General features: G+C 44.1%; 2 protein-coding genes across 2 annotated transcripts in view; both read left to right on the top strand.

Moving 5' to 3' along the window:
* The window catches only part of kcnq4 (potassium voltage-gated channel subfamily Q member 4), a gene marked incomplete at its 5' end in the record, with an annotated part of 101395 nt that overhangs the window by 79106 nt on the left and 2455 nt on the right, over positions 1-19834 (top strand). Inside the window, 2 exons of the mRNA XM_080787684.1 lie at positions 17455-17586; positions 19434-19572. Of these exons, the coding sequence (XP_080643810.1) occupies positions 17455-17586; positions 19434-19572 (271 nt within the window). The remainder of the gene's footprint in view (positions 1-17454; positions 17587-19433; positions 19573-19834) is intronic.
* On the top strand, positions 8154-9758 carry LOC308332462 (UDP-galactose translocator-like; the record flags this gene model as incomplete). Its single annotated transcript, XM_080788369.1, has 2 exons — positions 8154-9075; positions 9580-9758. The coding sequence occupies 2 exons, from the start codon at positions 8154-8156 to the stop codon at positions 9756-9758; spliced, it is 1101 nt and encodes a 366-aa protein (XP_080644495.1).

The following is a 19834-nucleotide window of genomic DNA, read 5'->3' as shown; positions in this document are numbered from 1 at the left end:
ACTTGGCCTCGACGACCTTACAGGCATATGCAAAGGCTCAATTTATGTAACTTGGATAGCATTTTATGTAGACATTGCACTCTATAGTGTATACGCGTTTCATTTCATAGATATCCCACTGTTGGGTTCTTAGCTTACGTATGATTCATGATTATTTTTATGTATTTGATGTATTACCTTTTTTTTCTTTTTCTTGCTTACTGTAAAATTGTAATTGTAAATTGTACTTTAGTATTTCTATTTCCAAATTCCAATACTTTTACTTCTACTCCACTACATCTTGGATGCAAATATTGTACTGGCCATTTAAACATAGCTTGTAGATCTGCCATTTTCAAAAGATGTTTAAATTCACATTATATACATTTGATAACTTGACATTCTGCATAACTTACATTTGGTTTACTTTAAGTACATTTTGATGCCAATACTTTTGTACTTTTACCCAAGTAAATTTGGAATTCCTGACTTTTACTTGTAACATAATGTATTTCTTACATTGCAGTATTGATAGTTTTACTTTTTCCCACCACTGAGTGGGGACTGAACTCAAGAGAGTTCAGGAAACTCAGTATTATGCATGGAGGGCTGGACACGCACGTACACGCACACTTACTGTAACACACACACACACACACACACACACACACACACACACACACGCACACAATAACCTCACAGATGACAGGTCGTATGCGGTACAGGCTGTACAGAGACACCACAGGACTGACTGTATAGACAAACGATATCGTACAGTCTGGACAAGGACAACTGTATTCGTTTAATAACGATTGATTAAGCAATAAGCACACGCGGGTAATACAGTAACGTTCGTCGTGTCGGCCTCCTTCCACTGTACCTTTTTGCGCTCTTGATTAAAAGACTGTGTGGTGTGACACTAATTAAGACAATCAGTCTGTCAGTGTCGGATAGATGTGGTAGAACCCATATATGGATAGATTTAACTGGCTTACAATTTACAATTACAATTTAGGCTTTTAGCAGACGCTCTTAATCCAGAGCGATTTACATAATGCAAGAACAAAACGTATGGCAATACATCACATACATAAAAAGTAGTATTCAAGAAACATGCGTAAGCTAAGAACGTAACAGTGGAATCTCTATATAATGAAACTATACATATATACTATACTATACTTATATACTATAAAGTGCTATGACTACATACAATGCAATTCTAGTGCTGGCTACATCACGTGCCATAAGTCTGTATAAAATGCTATCCAAGTCTACAAAAGTGCTATCTAAGGGGCTAGGGTAAGTGCTACGGGCCATGATGGAGTCTGAACAGGTGGGTTTTCAGACTACGGAGGACGATTGGGAGTGAGGTTGCAGTTCTGATTGTAATGGGAAGTGCATTCCTGAGTTTTGGAGCCAGAAGGGAGAAGAGTTTGGGACGTGTGGAGCGTTTTTAGTGAGGGTATACTTCCAGCTTCCGTGCGTTGGCTGATCTGAGTGCGCGGGAGGGTTTGGAGGGTTTGATCATACTTGCAAGATATGGGGGAGCCATACCTTTGTGGCGTAGTCATCGTGACAAGCATATTCAGAGAATATTATAACAAGGGTCTGCTCTAGGGAGAAGGCAGAAGACCAAGCATCCTGGTTTTAGTTCTAGTTGGACACCACTGCAGCGGGTCCTAACTCCTAACCCAGACAACCAGCATCAGAGCTATGAGCTATTTTAACTTCACCTTAAAGGACTTGCTATTTTCAATATGTTAAATGTTTTTTTTAAATTATAATATAAAAGCAACCGTTTTGGACTGAATACATACAACACATTTTGAAATTCAATGAGGCTAGAATCGGACTGAAAACCACCTCAAAGTTGGAGAATGTGTGAGTGTGCGTGCGTGAGTGAGTGAGTGAGGGTGTGTGTGTGTGTGGCTTTATGTGCAGTGATTGAGTGAGGGTGCTTGTGTGCGTGCTGGTGCGTATGTCTGTTTGTGCGTGAGTGAGGTTGCGTGTGTGTATGTGTCTATACAGTATACAGTACAGAGTGTACTGTACGTGTCACAGGTGCATGCGCTGAGAACAAATAAAGCCACCGACTCAGCAAACCCATACACACTAATGACCATCTCCGGCCAGTATACCCGAGACCATCAGCACCTGCCGAGGTCTCACACACTGTGCTTAACCCTGTTAACACCTTTACACACGCACCGCACACACACACACACACACGCGCGCCGCGCACGTGTGTGCGGTGTAATAGGCCCGAGTTTTTCACTGATGATGGCAAAAAACTTAACTACAACAGCCAGAAAACATCTCCCTCAGGGGCCACGCAGGCCGCTCCCCAGAGCCCATTAGAGCCGATCACACCCTCCCTCAGGGGCCACTCCCTCCCTCAGGGGCCACTCCCTCCCTCAGGGGCCACTCCCTCCCTCAGGGGCCCCTCAGGGGCCACTCCCTCCCTCAGGGGCCATGCAGGCTGCTCCCCAGAGCCCATTAGAGTCGATCACTCCCTCCCTCAGTCAGTCATCATGTCGACTCACAGTTTCCGGTGGTGTATACAGTATAGTATAGCGTGACATCATGCCTGCGTGGTTCGTGATGTGTGAGAGTGGATTGAGTGAGTGAGTGAGTGAGTGGTCGGAGAGGCTTCATTGAGCAGTACGCTGAATTGATTCATATATAAATTAGGGTATGCATGAGGACTGAGGAACCCTATTGGCGATGCATGGTGCGGTCGAAGTCGGCCATTCGTACAAAAGTCCCCATCATTAAAAAAAAAAAAAACCTTTCAAATGGTTTACAAACTAAAGTGGCAATTTGCTGCAGGAACCCCAGTGATCACACGGAACGCTGCTTGAGCTCTGTATGTTGGGGGGGGGGGGGGGGGGGAATGCAGGAGGGGGGGGGGGGTGCAGTGCAGCGGTGGTGGAAAATGTACTCACATCTTGTATCGATACTGCAATGTAGAAATAACTAATACGTCTGGAATTCAAAATGTACAAAAGTAAAAGAGTAAAATGGAGTAAAAGTACAATATTTGGATGCAAGATCTAATGGAGTAGAAGAAAAAGTATTGAAAATAAATTGGAAATACTCAAGTAACGTACAAATATCTCATAAACATTTTTTGTAGTAAATTTACTTAGTTACTTTTTCCACCACTGACGAGGGCGGGCAGCGCAGACTAATGATACAGTTAAGTGTAAGATTGTTCCGGGACAGCTCGTAGCTGTAATTCTCTGGGGCTTGTTTGGGGTGTATTCTTGGAGTCTTATGTGTGAGCACTGTGTCACAGCTGTCTCCTCGGCGCTTGTTAGAGATCCGGCGTGTGCTAAAGGACACTCCGGCAGGGCCGACAGGAGACTTCAACCCGAGTCCCACGGGCGTCGAATGGGAACTCAAGCCATTTGCCCTCTGGGCGTTTTTTACCAACCTAAAGCCATAATGTTGTTGTGTCGCGTCACATCGTGAGCTTGTGGATCATCTATAGCGTCGCTGTATTTCAAGATTCTCCCAGCGGTGTTTGATTGCCATCGGCACGTCAGCGAAATAATATGAAATAAAAGTCAGTGTTGGCCCATAATTACCCAATCGATGCCCCTCTAATTATTATAACTTATAATGGCATGCCTAAAACAGAGACACCAGACGGAATAATAGTATAGTATGCGCAAATTGCGCATGCATGAAGTCAGTGGCAAATGGAGTGGCCAAGTGAGTTGCAGAGTGAGTTAAGGACGTTTAACGTTTTTAAGCCATTTAGGCCGGACGGCGAAATAAAAAAAGAAAAGTCTTCAGAAAGAATATATGTTCAAAGATTTGTGCCGCATTTTCACGATTTTTCAAAAATAGCAGACCTACAAGCTCGTAGCACGCCACTCGGTGGCGCGCTATGAGCTTGTAGATCTGCTATTTTTCAATAGCTAAAGTATAACAGTTAAAACACCAAAAGGGGTTCCCGCCCCAAAATGGGTTAATGCAATCAGATAGGACTTTTCTGTTTGGATGTACAGTATGGGCTGTCAAGGCCAGAAAGTAGTTTTTTTTGCCACTCGGTGTATAATAATAATAATAATAATAATAATAAATTTTTATCATTATTGCACTTTACATTTGAAACAAACCTCAAAGTGCTACAAACAGTACAGAATAAAAAGCATTTGGATAAAGCAAACAAAAAAACTATTTAAAAAAAAGGACGGGGGACAATGAAAACCTATAGGGTTAAAAAAGAGAGAGAGATGGAAAGCAGGTTAAACTACAGTAGTGAGCCACAGAATGAATTACACGTGTGTGCAGTACTTACTACTTAACATTGTTTGCAGTGGTTGCGGATGCTAATGGGCACATGCAAAGTCAGCATCGGGAAAAAAACAAAAACCAAGCCAAGCCATAGCGTCCCGGTGTATAGCGACCCAAGCAAATAATTACACTATTACAGATGGCTTTTAGGCAATTAATCCAAAGTTCCAATGTGTTGTTGTGGGGTGTGGGGGATTCTTCGTGGCCCGCGGACACGATGTGATATATCATGGTTTTAACCCATTCTGACCTGAGATCAGATTCATACGAGGTTTCCACTGGGACACACACTGGTCTGATTAACCTCATTCTGACCTGAGATCAGATTCTAAAAAATGTCAGTCGTTCTTCGATTTCTCAAAAATAGCAGACCTACAAGCTTGTAGATCTGCTATTTTTCAATAGCTAAAACATAACATGATGCTATAACACCAAAATGGGTTCCCGTTCAGAATGGGTTAATCCCTCTATTCCACTGATACAGTATTATATGATCGCTCCGCTGGATTTAGTTTGACTCAGCACGTATATACAGCACCAGCACAGTATCCTCAGCTGCTCCACTGCGCCGCATGCGATAGAGGGGAGAGCGCTAGTACAGGTGTGTAAACACCAGGTGTACAGTACGTGCGCACGCGCGAGCACGCACTCACACACACACGCACCGAGGTGTGCAAGATTGATGTCTTTAAACAAAGGTAGAGGGTTTTTTTTTTTGCGGCAGGCCGTATATTGCTGAGCGCTCACTTTGCTGAGGTATATGTGGTTTGTCAGTGCCTCGCGGGGCTGGCCGACCGCCACACCTAAATGTGTACACTAGGCTGTTTGTGTGGGGAAGGCGGGAGGTGGGAATCTTTGCATCTCCATATTTAATACTTAAACCCATTCTTAGTGATTCTTCCCCCCCGGTCTACACCAAATATCTTTGGCAGAAATAGTCGATCTACAGCACCCCCACCCCCCACCCCCACCCCCCACACACACACACAATGCAAAACCGAGGCTGCACAATACCATTATATATCACAGCGTTGGGACATTTCTACAGCTAGCTGTCCCGTGGGCACTCTTACAACACCTAAGTTGTGGATTTTCTTTAATCATTTTATGTTCATGTACGGTATAGACTTTCACCCCCCTCTGGGTGACTTTGCTAACACAGCTTTCTGGTTGTGTTATTTTGGGCATTTTATTCTTTATTTCAGATAGGTCAGTGTAGACTGTAGAGAGACAGGAGACCAAGGACAGAGAGAGGAGAGGAGAGTCACACGAAACGAGACGGGGGTCGGGATTCGAACCCAGGCCCTCGTGCCCACTAGGACGAACATATGTGGCCAAATTTGACTGAGGGACTGCCATCGTTTTTTCATATGAAATATGTCATATGTCATATGAAAGCAGGGAAACATAGCTTCAAATTGACATTGGTTGTTCAGTTTGACCCACCAGTTTTGGAGATATGGCTTAGAGAGTAATGTCTTGATGAAACCAGCGAGTTGAGAAAGCAGGCTTGAAAGGTTCACTTCTGTGGTCTCACCAAGCTACATGTTTAAGCATTCATTTCATATTTGTATATTATTTATATATTTATATGTCGATTTCAGCTTTGACACTTATTTCAGACATGCTCTAATATGTGAAGAGTCTGCCAGGGGCACGGTGGCACAGTCTGTAGTGCTGTTGTCTCACAGCTAAGGTCCTGGGTTCGATTCCCGCTGGGGGGCGTTGTGGGTGCTGGCGCCGTGTCCTCTCCTCTGCGTCATCAGTGGCCATACCCGAGGCGGGGTCACAGGGGTGAAAAATGGATTACAAAATCTGGGGATAAAAAATATTTAAAAAAAGAGTCTGCCTGTGCTATTAACTCATTTTGGATCAAATGTAAATAAATTTAGTTTTTCTCCTCTGGTGAAAAGCTGGAGGTTGCACGATGGCAGGCTCTCAGTCAAATCTGGTCACATATAGTCCGTCCGTCTGTGTGCTAGCTTACTGGGTGAGTCATGTCGCCAGTGGTAGACAAAGTACTCAACGCCAGTCCCCAAAAGTAAGTATAGATATAGTAAAGTATAGATTCTCCTTGTCAAATGAATATCACTAAACTAGTTAACGTATTGGAAAATTCTTAAAAATCTGTGTTAAAAAGGACATGCAAGTTAGTAGCTTATACTTTTATAACGTTCAGTCAGTCGACATTACGAGAGACTCGCCTGTCCAAATAAGCTGCTCTACAAGTTCATGCAGTGCGGTGCATCGCGGAGCACCTGGTCGTACATGTCCTTCAAGAATCTGGCCCATAGTGTCTATTTTACGTCATGATGATGTACGTACGACGATACGAGCGCCCCTCACTTCACACGGGTGTGGGTTTTGAGGGGCGCTAGCCCCTCCTATATACAGCTTTTGTCCGCACAAAATGTCCGCAACACAAACATTAAATGCCATTGACAATGACGGGAAAATGTACGTCATCTTGTCCCCACACTTCTCATATTTGCCATCGACAATGAAAAGAGTAATTCGGTCAAATGTCCGCCAAATATGACGTAAATTTGTGTCAACAGGCATTCTGATTGGCCAGTATGAGATGATGCATCATAATAATAATAATAAAACTTTATTTGTATAGCACCTTTCATGACATGAAATGCAAGTGCTTTACAGAGCAATGGAGAAAAAAAAGAAAAGCAAAGCAAGGCATAAACATAAAAAAAACAAGAGCAGTAATGCAATACAGTGAGGACATGAATAACAAAATAATTAAAGATCAATTAAAGGGTGTGGAAGTGGGTCTTAAAAATGTCTACAGAGGCTGCCTGACGAAGGTACAGTGGGAGCTTGTTCCATGCCGTCGGCCCGTAGAAGCAAAAAAGCTGCTTCCCTGTATTTTTTTGTTGCCATTTGTTTAGGCAAAGTGAGCAGGCCAGCAGTGGAAGACCTTAGGGGGCGGTTTGGGACATATTTAGGCAGGCTGTCATGTACTGTAGGTAGGAAGGTGCGAGACCATTGAGAGCTTTATAAACAAGTAAAATATTTTTTAAATCAATCCTAAAAACAACCGGAAGCCAGTGCAGTGAAGCCAAAACTGGAGTAATATGTTCTCTCATCTTAGTTCTAGTTAAAACTCTGGCTGCTGCATTTTGGACAAGTTGTAATCTGTCAGTTGTTTTCTTAGGCAGTCCAGAAAACATGCACGCGCGAAGCGTCATCTATTTGATCGTCAATGTTACAGATTATCTTAACTGTAAAAAAGAAAAAAAGCCACATTTCCAAGGCCAGACCTAATGAACAAAAACATTGTGATTAATGATGAAGTTAAAGGTATATTGAGTGATTTCACTTAATTCAAATATCACTTTTTTCCCCTTCTACTATAGAGTGTGCTGGCCATATAAGGAGTTCCTTCCTGTCCCCAGTTAACTGCAGCGGTCAAAAAACCCTAGTTTCAGTTTTGGTGGTATGTAGGTGACGAAGCCTTCGATCAGGATAGAGGGGCCTTCCTCCAATCAGGATTGAGCGGGGTGGGCCTTGGTGCAAGATATACAGTATGGTACATATCTTGTTACCGGGACAGGTTTATTTCTCTCCAAATCACCCAAATCACTGAATCGCTCCTTTAACAAAATGAGGCATAATTCACAAAATGTAAAGAGGACATATAATAATGAACATATTAACACAGGTGGTTAATACTCAGCTGTCCATATTCGTTGATATCGGGTTGCCATTACCCTATTTCTTAAAATGAATAGAGGTCAACCTACCTATAGCTGTGTGGAACTCCATATTTGGTAAAGAGTGACAGTACCAGTATATTTCTATAAATATCTGTTCGAGTCAACAGCGAGCCAAGAAGCCGGGATAGAGCAAAAATGACCCATTTGGACAGGTGGTTGAAATACATCAGCGTGTTGACGTTGGTGGTCCAGAATGTGTCGTCCGTCCTCTGCATGCGACACGTCGTCACGCTGCCCGGCGACCCTTTCCTCGCCACCTCGGCCGTGGCCGTGGCGGAGACGCTCAAACTGCTGACATGCGTGTTCGTCGTCCTCCTGCAGAACGGATGCCCCTTCCTGTACGACAGCGTGGCGGTGCGCTACGGCGACACGCTGAGGCTGCTCGTGCCCGCCTTCCTCTACACGCTGCAGAACAACCTGCTGTACGTGGCCGTGTCCAACCTGCCCGCCGCCACCTTCCAGGTGACCTACCAGCTGAAGATCCTGACCACGGCGCTGTTCAGCGTGCTGCTGCTGGGGAGGTCTCTGTCCCGAGGCCAGTGGGGTTCCCTGCTCCTCCTGTTCGCCGGCATGGCCGTCGTGCAGCAGCACGGCAGAAACAATGAGGAACTGGCCGTCGATTCGTCCGGCCAGAACCCCACTGTGGGGCTGCTCGCCGTGCTGGCCTGCTGCGTGTCGTCGGGGTTCGCAGGCGTTTACTTCGAGAAGATCCTTAAAGGAAGCTCCGCCTCCATATGGGTCCGAAACGTCCAGCTGGGACTCTTTGGCACGGCCCTCAGCATGCTGGGAGTTTGGTGGAAAGATGGCGCGACGGTCTCCGTTAACGGGTTCTTCTTCGGCTACACTCCGATGGTGTGGGTGATCATTTTCATCAATGCGTTTGGGGGCCTCCTGGTGGCTGTGGTGGTGAGGTACGCTGACACTATCGTCAAATCGCTCGCCACGTCCTTTTCCTGTGTGATTTCCACGGTGCTGTCGGTCTACCTGTTTGATTTCCAGCTAGACCTTCCGTTTGCGTGTGGTGCTGCCATGGTTATAGGAGCCATCTACATGTACAGTACACTACACTCCGTTCCTTCCAGAGAGGTACCTACGGATGTCACTGGCTCAGAGGTTGTGCAGGAGGATGCTATACGCACACCAGTCTTAATAGTGGTGCCAGCTCACGGGCAAAAACATCTAGAAAGATAAGTCTTAAAAAGACAAAAGAGTGGTCGCATACACTGATAGCCAAAGGGCCAATTATTTATTAGGATGCAGAGTAGGAACCAACGTTTCGGCAGATGCAACTGCCTTCTTCAACTACCTTTTGGGGCCCACGAGGGGTGTAGTTTTGCCTTAAGGGGTGTGGTTAAGCCATCTTTTTTTCACCCACTGTGTAATACTGGAAATAGGTGTCAGGCCAGAGCAAGTATTAGTCTACTCTATTCCTATAGCTGGCAAATTACCTGCAGGTTCTTGCAGGAATTGCCCCGGCCGGCCTCCGACGAGACGCTGCTACCATCAAGCTAGCAAGGAAAGCCAAAAATACACGACTGGCACATCCTACACAGCACTACAGTGGAAATAGAGCCTCCAAAGAGACTCAAGTCCCACCACCCGTACAACAAGGCGGCACAAGAGATGTTGCATCTGAGTGGGATGAAGCAGGAGTGGGAGTCCGCTGGGCCCTCCTGTATGTACCACCACTACATCTTTGACCCGGGTGGTGGCGTTGAAGGAGAGGACACCCTATACTGAACCGCCTGCGCACTGGAGTCGGCTGCTTCAAATCAGCAATGAAGAGGTGGGGCTTGGCGGACAGTACAGCATGCGAGTGAGACGAGCCTGAGCAGACTGCCGAGCACATCATTAACACCTGCCCCCTTACTGTATACCTACTGTACAGACCTCCTTCGGAGGCCGGCCTCTTCCACGTGGCGTGGCTACTCGATACTGAGTTGGACATTTGAGGATGATACACGAAAGAAGAAGATTGTAATTTGCACAGTTATTACTACAGTAAGAGTCTTACAAAGTGTGTGTGTGTGTGTGTGTGTGTGCGTGTGCGCGAGTGCCAACTTGCGTGTTGCACACAAGTAGGCCATACTAGTGCACAAGCAGAGTCCTACTGACCTACGAACTTAACTTACCATCACCCCCTCTATAAAATATTTAAATTAAGTACTAAAACGGCAAATAAACCTTTAAACAAATCCGACATTAATATAAAATACTATTATTTTGCAGTTTAAGGTAAAAAAAAAAAAAAAGTATAAACAAACAAACACTCAATTCAAACTCAAAACCGCAGTACAGATACCCCTCAAAAATGTAAAACTGTAAATGTCTTCTTGGTTGCTGTCCACCACTGCCTGGCAGTTAACAAGGTTCAAGTTTATTTAGTGTCCCCGAAGGGCAAATTAGGTTGCAGCACAGACAGTACATTAAACAATGAATGAAACAGTACAAACAAACAAACAGTTCACATAGCGGATACCAGAGTACAAAGGTGCACACAACCATTAAAGTGCAGCCGTTAAAGTGCTATGCGATAGGTCATAAAAGTGCATGTGCATAGACATAGGCACGAGATAATACAGTAAAAAGTGAAAGTGCTCATCATAAGGTTATATCCTCGATCTACCCACAGCAGCATTCAGTGTGTGAATAGAGACCGGGACAAAGGAATGTTTGTGCCTGTTTTTTGTGGCAAGCGAAGGCCGGATATGGGAGAAGGATGCACTCTCCGTATAGTGGGTGAGCAGCATCAGATCGGATACACAGGGCTTTGTTAAGTACCTGAGTCACATGGCTCAGCGGGTATTAGTGGTACAGGGTGTTGAACCCAGGCTGCCATCTGCACGGGCCTCACCTTGCTACTCGTTCCCCCACTATCTGGGTCACATGTCAGCAGTCATCTCTGAGTCACATGCATGGCGGGGGCCACTTCGGGACAATGATGAAGGGGATTCCGAGTTTGCTGAATAGGCCTAAAAACACACTCTCACACACACACACACACACACTCTCTCTCTCTCTCTCTATCTCTCTCTCTCTCTCTGCACTAGTGAGCCAAAACGTGGCTGGCTGAGGTGACGCGTGGTGCAGATGTCACCTCCTGTCCCCGTTATCATCCTCCGCTTCCCGCCCAGCGGGGTATGTGTGGCGGTGGCGTGGCTGGCGTCTGTGCATCCTCGCCATGACGGCCCAGTTGCACTAGTATGCACTGGTTCCCAAGCTGTGGGTTCGGGGGCCATTCGTGGGTCACTCACGGACCAATTTGTATGGGGTCACGACTCAAAGTAGAAATCATTCCCCTCCCTACATTTATTGCGACCGCAGGTCGCAGTTAACCCGTTCTGACCTGAGATCAGATTCTAAAAAATGTCTTCTACATCCTGACAGTTTTATGAAAAAGCTATGTTTCTATGTCAGTCGTTCTTCGATTTTTCAAAAATAGCAGACCTACAAGCTCGTAGCGCGCCACTCGGTGGCGCGCTATATAAGCTTGTAGATCTGCTATTTTTAAATAGCTAAAGCATAACGTAATGCTAACACCAAAAGGGGTTCTCGCCTAAAATGGGTTAACTATGGAATCTACGTAGCATTTCCCATCAGTGTGTGTTGGTTGATTGGTCACCCCCAGGCAAGCCCCCCAGGTCATCGTGACATCATCCCCCTGGTCACCCCAGGCGCCCAGGTCATTGTGACATCACGTGACGTCAGGGATGGATATATAGTAAATGCTCTTCGAGGTGTCCCTTTTGACTTGTACTGTAGCTGTCCATTCAAACTCTAGACGGGCCTGCCCCAAAGTTATTAGTGCAGCCGCCGAAAAATAGAGTTCTCAACAGGCCAAAAATGAAGGCCCTTAGATCGCCATATACTGTATGGAGCTGACCTTTTCTGACGGTCCATGTGTCGATCTGACCTCATCAAACCCTGTACACTCAAGACATGCTCCTTATATGGGAAGTACAGAATTCATTCTATGTTGATCTGACACCCCATGCCAAAGCGCCAGCGCTCGCCCAGCAGTCTGCCATCAACGAGGCGGATGCGTGCAAAGGGTGTGTGTGTGTGTGTGTGTGTGTGTGTGTGTGTGTGTGTGTGTGTCAAACAAACAAATCTAAGAAATTCACAAAGTAGTGGAAATAGCCGCTTGTAGATCTACTTTCTTTCTTCACTAGTTTGAGTCCCATGCAGGCAAACATCTCGTCTCTCTTTTGGGTCTCGACTCGTTCTGAAACCTTTGGGAACCACTGGCGCTACTGTACAACAGTAGCAATAGCCCGGTATTTTTTCGTGTCGGATTTGCTCATAATTTTAAAAAAAAAATATATATATATATATATATATATATATACCGGTGTGTATATAGCTGCCTCTTGACTATTGGATCTGTCGGGGTGGAAACCTCATTATGTTCCAAACTCTGCAAAAGTAGCACATCTACAAGCTGGTGCTTTTGTGTGACTCTGTAGTAGATCAAGTAGGGTGCTCGTTTACGGAGGGCGAAAAAAACCCACAAAAAGCTAGAATATGGCGGGCAGAGGTTCCTGCCCGACAGCAACGATGAGCAAGATTAATGGGTAATTGATTGGTAATATTGGTCCGTTGCCCATGGAGCCCTTGCCATGGCCCAGTTGCCATCCAGCCAGCTCCACTGTTTTACAACAGCCTCTGGGGGGGGGGGGGGGGGGCAACGCTTGATGCCTGACCATGTGTTATGAAAGCCACTTCGTCAAAGCCAGGAGGAGAGTCAGCGTTTTTCCGCTTTCCTTTTTCTTTCTCTTCTCTCTTTTTTTTATTTTTTTTACCCACACCTGAGATCTGCATGTCCCTGCAGAATAGAACAAAATAAAATCCAATAAAAATATCGCCTTTGGGAGAAGAGAAGAAGAAGAAGAACGATAACACAAGAATCATCAAGAAAAGCAGGGAGTTGCTACGGGCAGCAGGTGGACCCCTGCTCTGTCGTCCCCCCCCCCCCCCCCCCCCCCTTGGCTTCTCCCTGAACCCCCCCCCCCACAAACACACACACACAACCCATTGAGGCAGCGGTGGACGAACGGTTTGCGGAGCGGTCTTGATATCGGAATGTCGCTATAGTTCGTATCCCCGGACCGGCAGGTTAAAATTACCATCGCTGAAGTGCCCTTGGACAAGGCATTGAACCCCTACCATGAAATGTTCCATGAGCAGGGCCTGGCTGTAAACAAGTTCTTGAGCTTAGTCCAGTTACCCTGGGTAAACATAGTACCTTTCCTTTCCTTACCCACAGTTGATACCGTCCGTATATAAATAGTACATGGTGTGTGTATTTACTGTATAAATATGTACATAAGTGTATAATATGTATACCGCCACTGACTACATGCCTCAAAAACTGCAAGTCTGGATGAAAGTTCCCCTTGGCTGGGTCAATGTTTGCACGCACACATAGTTGATTTGTGGCCGAATACGTTTTCCTCTCCATTTGTTGTGTGCATATCCTGCACTATATGTTAACCTTCAACATGGCATCCCCCTCATTAGAGACAAAAAGAAAACTGTGTGTGTGTGTGTGTGTGTGTGTGTGTGTGTGTGTGTGTGTGTGTGTGTGTGTGTGTGTGTGTGTGTGTGTGTGTGTGTGTGTGTGTGTGTGTGTGTGTGTGTGTGTGTGTGTGTGTGTGTGTGTGTGTGTGTGTGTGTGTGTGTGTGTGTGTGTGGGGGGGGGGGGGAGGGATATACTAGATCAGCTATTTTTGCCATGCGCACAACTGTCGTAGGTCGGCATCGCATGGCCCGTTTATACAGTATGTATAAATGGCAATGTTACATCCATGTGGCCATGTTAATTGTGGCCGCACCCTGTCTGTGAGAGAGAGATAGGGTTTCCTTGTAAAACATGTGCACGCACTCCACACACACAAAACAATGGCTTCCCTTCTCTCCTCCGTGGCGTCCTGACGGGCGGTGTAATTCATCACGGGGCACAGATGACAGCTTGAGTGTGCACGTTTTTGCCACGCCAACACTTGGCGTTTCCGGCCCTCATGCCGAGCCAGCACCTTTTTATTTTCCTTTCCATGCTGTCCACTGGGGCGGCGATAAGATGGTGTGTGGGGGGGTGTGTGTCTCTGGCGTGTTGGAGAAAGGAGTGAGAGAACCGGTGAATGCACCAACGTGTACCTCACAATTCTGGAAACGCACTCTCTTCCCAAATGCATATATACCGGTATAACGACAATGTATGCACTCATACTGTAAGGCTTAACCCTTTAGACCTGGTGTAACTAATAACCTATACGGTGTTTTACCGTAAAGGCCGGCTGGGCCCATCTGTGTCACATACTGTATACGTTCTGTGTCTCATAATATAGCAAAAAAAAAAATATATATATTTATTTTAATAGGAATTTGGAGGTTTTCAGAAAACCTTAGGGTAGGTTTTAGGAGGCGTTTTTTTTTTAATCGGAAAAAGAGAAAACCCGCCGCACACTCATCTGCTCCAAAAGTTATTCTTTATTGACGACATTTCGAGCCAATCTTGGCTCGAAAACGTATGTTTTAGACATTTAGACATGACTGTATTGACGACGTTTCGAGCCAATGCACTTCGTCTGGTCAAAACTTTTGACCAGATGAAGAGACTTGGCTCAATAATAAATCATAACTTGAAAGTATAATCAATAAAGTATAACTTTTGGAGCAGATGAGTGTGCGGGTTCTTTTCTCTTTTTCTGATGCTACTTTCGAACCCAGCACTTCTACCAAGTGATATTCGCGTATTCTATTAGTTTTTGTATGGTTTTTTTCAGGTCTAAATGGTTTAACCCATTCTGACCCGAGATCAGATTCATACGAGGTTTCCCACTGGACACACACACTGGTCTGATTAACCCATTCTGACCTGAGATCAGATTCTAAAAATGTCAGTCGTTCTTCGATTTTTCAAAAATAGCAGACCTACAAGCTCGTAGCGCGCCACTCGGTGGCGCGCTACGAGCTTGTAGATCTGCTATTTTTCAATAGCTCAAGCATAACATGATTGCAAACACCAAATGGGTTCCCGTTCAGAATGGGTTAAATGCCTACTGTAAGTATGTTTATTTAGGGCGCATTCGGAAATACCGCACCGGAGCGCACTCGCCTATTAGTTTGCATTGCACAGTGCGCTCAGTGCGCTATTTCCGAACGCGCTGATTTGAGTATTTCCAATTTTCTGTACTTTTACGTCTACTCCATTACATCTCAGAGACAAAATTGTTATTGTACTTTGCTAGAATTATTTGGAAACTTTACTTACGTACTAGTTACTTTGTTGATTTCAGTCTTATATATATATTTCGGGCCATTTGTAAAAAGCAGATCTACATGCTCTCAACGTGCTGCCATGCGACACATTGTGAGCTTGACCGCTTGTAGATCAGCTGTTTTCAAAATAAGTTTTAGACATTATGTTTTAGACATTATGAACTTGGGGACATTCTGCATTGGACATTCTGCACTGCAGTTTGTGCATGCGTGACTATTTTGTTAATTGCTGATTCTGCATTTCCGGGTCTAAGTCGTGATAAGCAAATGCCAGTGGGAGACGGTGTCATCATGGCAACAATGTCCACGTCTGTTTCATTGGAGAGGATGTTTAGTGGAGGATTGGGGGCGGGGGGGGGTGGGGGGGGGAGGGGGCAGTCCTTCATTGGGCACTTTATGAGGTCACTCTGACTGCAATTAATCTCCGCAATTTGCATCCGCAGGCTTGCATTGTTTCATTGCCGTCTTGCTTGCGTGTGTGACTTTCCAAAAGGGTTGTATGTCTCGGTGTCATGTCATGGCTAATTCATACTTTGTCCCTTACTGACACAAGTGATGCCTTTTCTTTTTTTTTGTTATCAAATGTTTTTTTTTATTAAAGACAAAAAATCACAATAAGATACGTTAACATCATGAATGACTAAGAAAACAAGAAACAAAAAACACAAAAACACAAAAACAAACAATCCCACCCACCCCTCCCCCCGAGACCAAAGATGCCAAAAAATGTCAGTACTCTTACTACTGTGCAAATGGGAACAAAAAATAAATAAATGAATGAAAATAATAATAACAATAATAATGACTAAATCATGCCCGTAACCAAATCTGCAATACCAGACCAAATCTCGATGTTTTCCTCTTTTGCACCATGCAATCTTGCTGTAGACATTTCTAGATAAATGATATCTAGAAAGGTCAAAGCCCATTGGCGAAATGACAATGTATGAGGCGGTTTCCAGCGCGAAGCAACCATCTTCTTTGCGGCTGTTACGCCAGCAAAGAAGACACGAATACGGGTATTATTTAATAGCAACTGGGATACATCATTTAATAAGAATAGAGATGGGGAGGGTGTGATGTTAATTTGTAGTATAATCGAAAGTTTAGCCGCAACCAGATTCCAACAAGTGATGCCTTTTCGACTGAAAAGAGCGCCGGTCCTATTGGTGTTGAAGTGTTTTTTTAGTTTGTTTTGTTTTTGTCTTGCGACAGAATATGAATAGAGTATGCACAAAGTGCATAAAGTGGATGGCAAATCGAGTGGCAAAATTAGCGACAAAGTTAGTTTAAGGTCGTTTATCGTCGTTTAATGTATTCAAATACAACTTTTATTTTCGGATGTGTGGGCTGTCAAGGCCAGAAAGTAAGTTTTTTGCCACTCCGTAGGCGTTCCTGCATAACCTCTCCGGGTTTGATGATGATGTCACGCGCATATCCTCTATTATCATCATGTGCTGCAAACATAAGTGGCTGCAGTGGCACTGCAGCAGGGTTGTTCTATGGTTAGGATTATGATTACAATGGTGAGAAGATTCAGGTTGGGGGTTGGGTTAGTAGTACTAAACATACATAGGTCAAGTTTAGGGGCAGGGGTCGTGTGTGTATATGAGATTAGACATGAGGTGGATCGGTTTGGGCATAAAGTTGCACTTTGGTATATATCAAACTTATATCAAACTTTATTGACAGCCGTTGCCAATAGAAGACATACAACAATTAAAAACAGTTAACAGTTAAAAGAAAAAGTCCTTAAAACTCTAAAAATCTCTCATGAAAAAATCTAATCAATGAAACCAATGTTTCCGCATAAAAGAGCGGTATCTTAACGGTGCTAAACCTTGGATTGGTCAACACCTTAATCACCTTATTATGTGACCCATCAAGTCTGCTTTTAAAGCTGAACATAAGGTTCTCAAGAGAGAGCCTGGAAGGTGGTTATAGGCCAGAGTCGCAGAAAAGCTGACTTGCACTGCCACCCCTAGGCTTCTTCAGGAGAATCCTGAGAGCATCATAAGTATAGATTCACAAAGAGGCTATACGTATACATGAGAGAAAGTGAAAACAAGAGTGCACACAGAGTGTCAGTGTGTGTGTGTGTGTGTGTGTGTGTGTGTGTGTGTGTGTGTGTGTGTGCGCGTGTGTGCGTATACAGGATCCTGAAGTTCCTGGTGGCCAAGAGGAAGTTCAAGGAGACGCTGCGTCCTTACGATGTGAAGGATGTCATAGAGCAGTACTCTGCTGGACACCTGGACATGCTAGGACGAATCAAGAGCCTGCAGACACGGTAACACGCACGCACGCACACACACACACACACACACACACACACACACACGCACACGCACACAGGCCATCTGTTAAAGATTATAGCTTTAATTGAATGACTCAGTGTATTCAATTTACTCACGTTTTGGACACATGTCAACCGTGTAGGAGAGAGGGGGGTAGGTGTTGATAGAACTGCATATAGATATGGTTTGTTTGTTTGTTTGTAAGTATGTTTATTATCTTGTTTTGGTTCTTGACTCTTATACCTGCACCTCTCCTGGGTTATGGATCCCTGAATTTACCTCCAGGGATCCATAAAGGTAAATCTTGTAATCTCATAAGAACATTTTAATTTGGGTTTGAATGTAAATTACCTTCAGAAACATGTGAACACATCCCAAATAACTGACAAATGGCTATATTTATGAATATTTGACCTTTCTTGTAAACGCCACGCTCTGACTTCGCTGGTGCTCCTCCTCTTCAATATCATTTATAAAGGTATGGGGTCGCACACAGTGGCAAGAGTGAGTTTTTTCTCTTTTACTTTGCTCTTTACATCATAAAAACACAAACTTTTCGGCTATCCAGCCTTTCTTTGTCAGTTATATTTCCTTATTTAAGGCGAGACACCCCAGGTGAATAGGGAAAAAAAGTTAAATAATAGCTATCACAATGAAACTTCTCCAGTTGATTACTTATATTAAAACTAAGATTTTTTGTATTACAAGTTTTCTGAAATTATATGTTTAAATATGCAAATTAGGCATTATATGCGCTAATTTGCATACATTTCGGGACGATAAATCTGAAGATCGGATAAAGCCAGGTTCAAAATTATCATTTCATTTTGTTGACACATTAGAGACAAAGAAAATTACACATGGGATTTTTGATATCTCTAATTATCACTCCACAAATCAGAAAATAGTGTCAACAGGCATAAAAAACCCAATTTTCGGCATTTTTTTGGTATAAAATGTGATGTAAATCAGGCTGTGAATGATATATCAACAAATCCATGTGTAAATGTCTGCGGAATATAGTTAGGAGTAAGACTGGAAAGTTTCGTGTATGTGAGTTCAACTGAAGTGGAGATTCTTTGTCCCAAGTATGAGGAAAACTCATTTTGAGAAAACGGCCTTTAAAGATTTGTATTGTAAAATTCCAAAACGTTTTATTTGAAGCCACTATTTTGAGACAAAATATCTCATCCAAACCTTGGCAACAACATATAATGGCATATATCATTGGAAAGGTCTGGACCTCAAGCTGACTGTGGTCTGATCCAAATATGGTCACTTCCTTTGTACCAACAACCAATCATGAAAATAGAGATGGTGGCTTTTCACCCCGAAAAACGAGCTGTCATTGGCTAAAATAAACTATCCAACTAAACATCTAAATCTGTATTTTTAAAGTGTATTTTGCTTTAGTTTGAAAGAAAACATGTTTAGGAAGCAAAATAGCAAAAAAAAAAAAAAAAGAAAAATCATGATTTCACCTGGGGTGTCTCACCTTAAACTGTATATTCATCATTCATAGTAGGCGAGCATTCTGCGAAAACAGGCAAACATTCAGTGAAAATGGCTCATCTACAAGTTTACAACTTTGATATTGTAGATACTGTTGCTATATTCGGTGAGTAGATTTGGTGTAGAGCGAAGAAATAAAGGGGCCCGAGGAGGATAGACTCCTGAGGGACGTCATTCAACATGCAAGGCATACGGTATAGGATTCATGTGTGCTAACATTGTGAGTGAACACACCAGATTCATCTACTTCCCCACCATGTTGATCCTACTCGCCGGTTGACCCGTTTGCGTGTGTGTGTGTGTGTGTGTGTGTGTGTGTGTGTCGAAGGGTGGACCAGATCATTGGACGAGGAGCCGTCCAAACGGACAAGAAGTTACGCTCCGAGAAGGGAGAGAAGACTCCTCCAGAGCTGGAAGCACTGGATGAGCTCAGCATGATGGGACGTGTGGTCAAGGTGGAGAAACAGGTACGGAATGGGCTTAGTTTGTAAAAGACTGCACGCAGGGCCGTTGGTGGTTCAATTGTCATACTATTGATGTGCATTTCAGTCCATTGCCACCATGGTCTGTCTATACTGTACCATGACAGCTGAACTGGAGACGGACATCTGATGCATGCATTGAGCAATGAGGGCAAGCCCTCATTTTCAAGGTAGCTGAGGTTACAATACACAAAATACAGTCAAAAAACAATGTACATCAAACAACATTATATATCAGGATAAATTA

This window comes from Protomyctophum bolini (genome assembly GCF_963924005.1).
Source record: "Protomyctophum bolini genome assembly, chromosome: 17".
NCBI classification, from domain to species: Eukaryota; Metazoa; Chordata; class Actinopteri; order Myctophiformes; family Myctophidae; genus Protomyctophum; species Protomyctophum bolini.
This window is presented reverse-complemented; position numbering and strand designations above follow the sequence as displayed.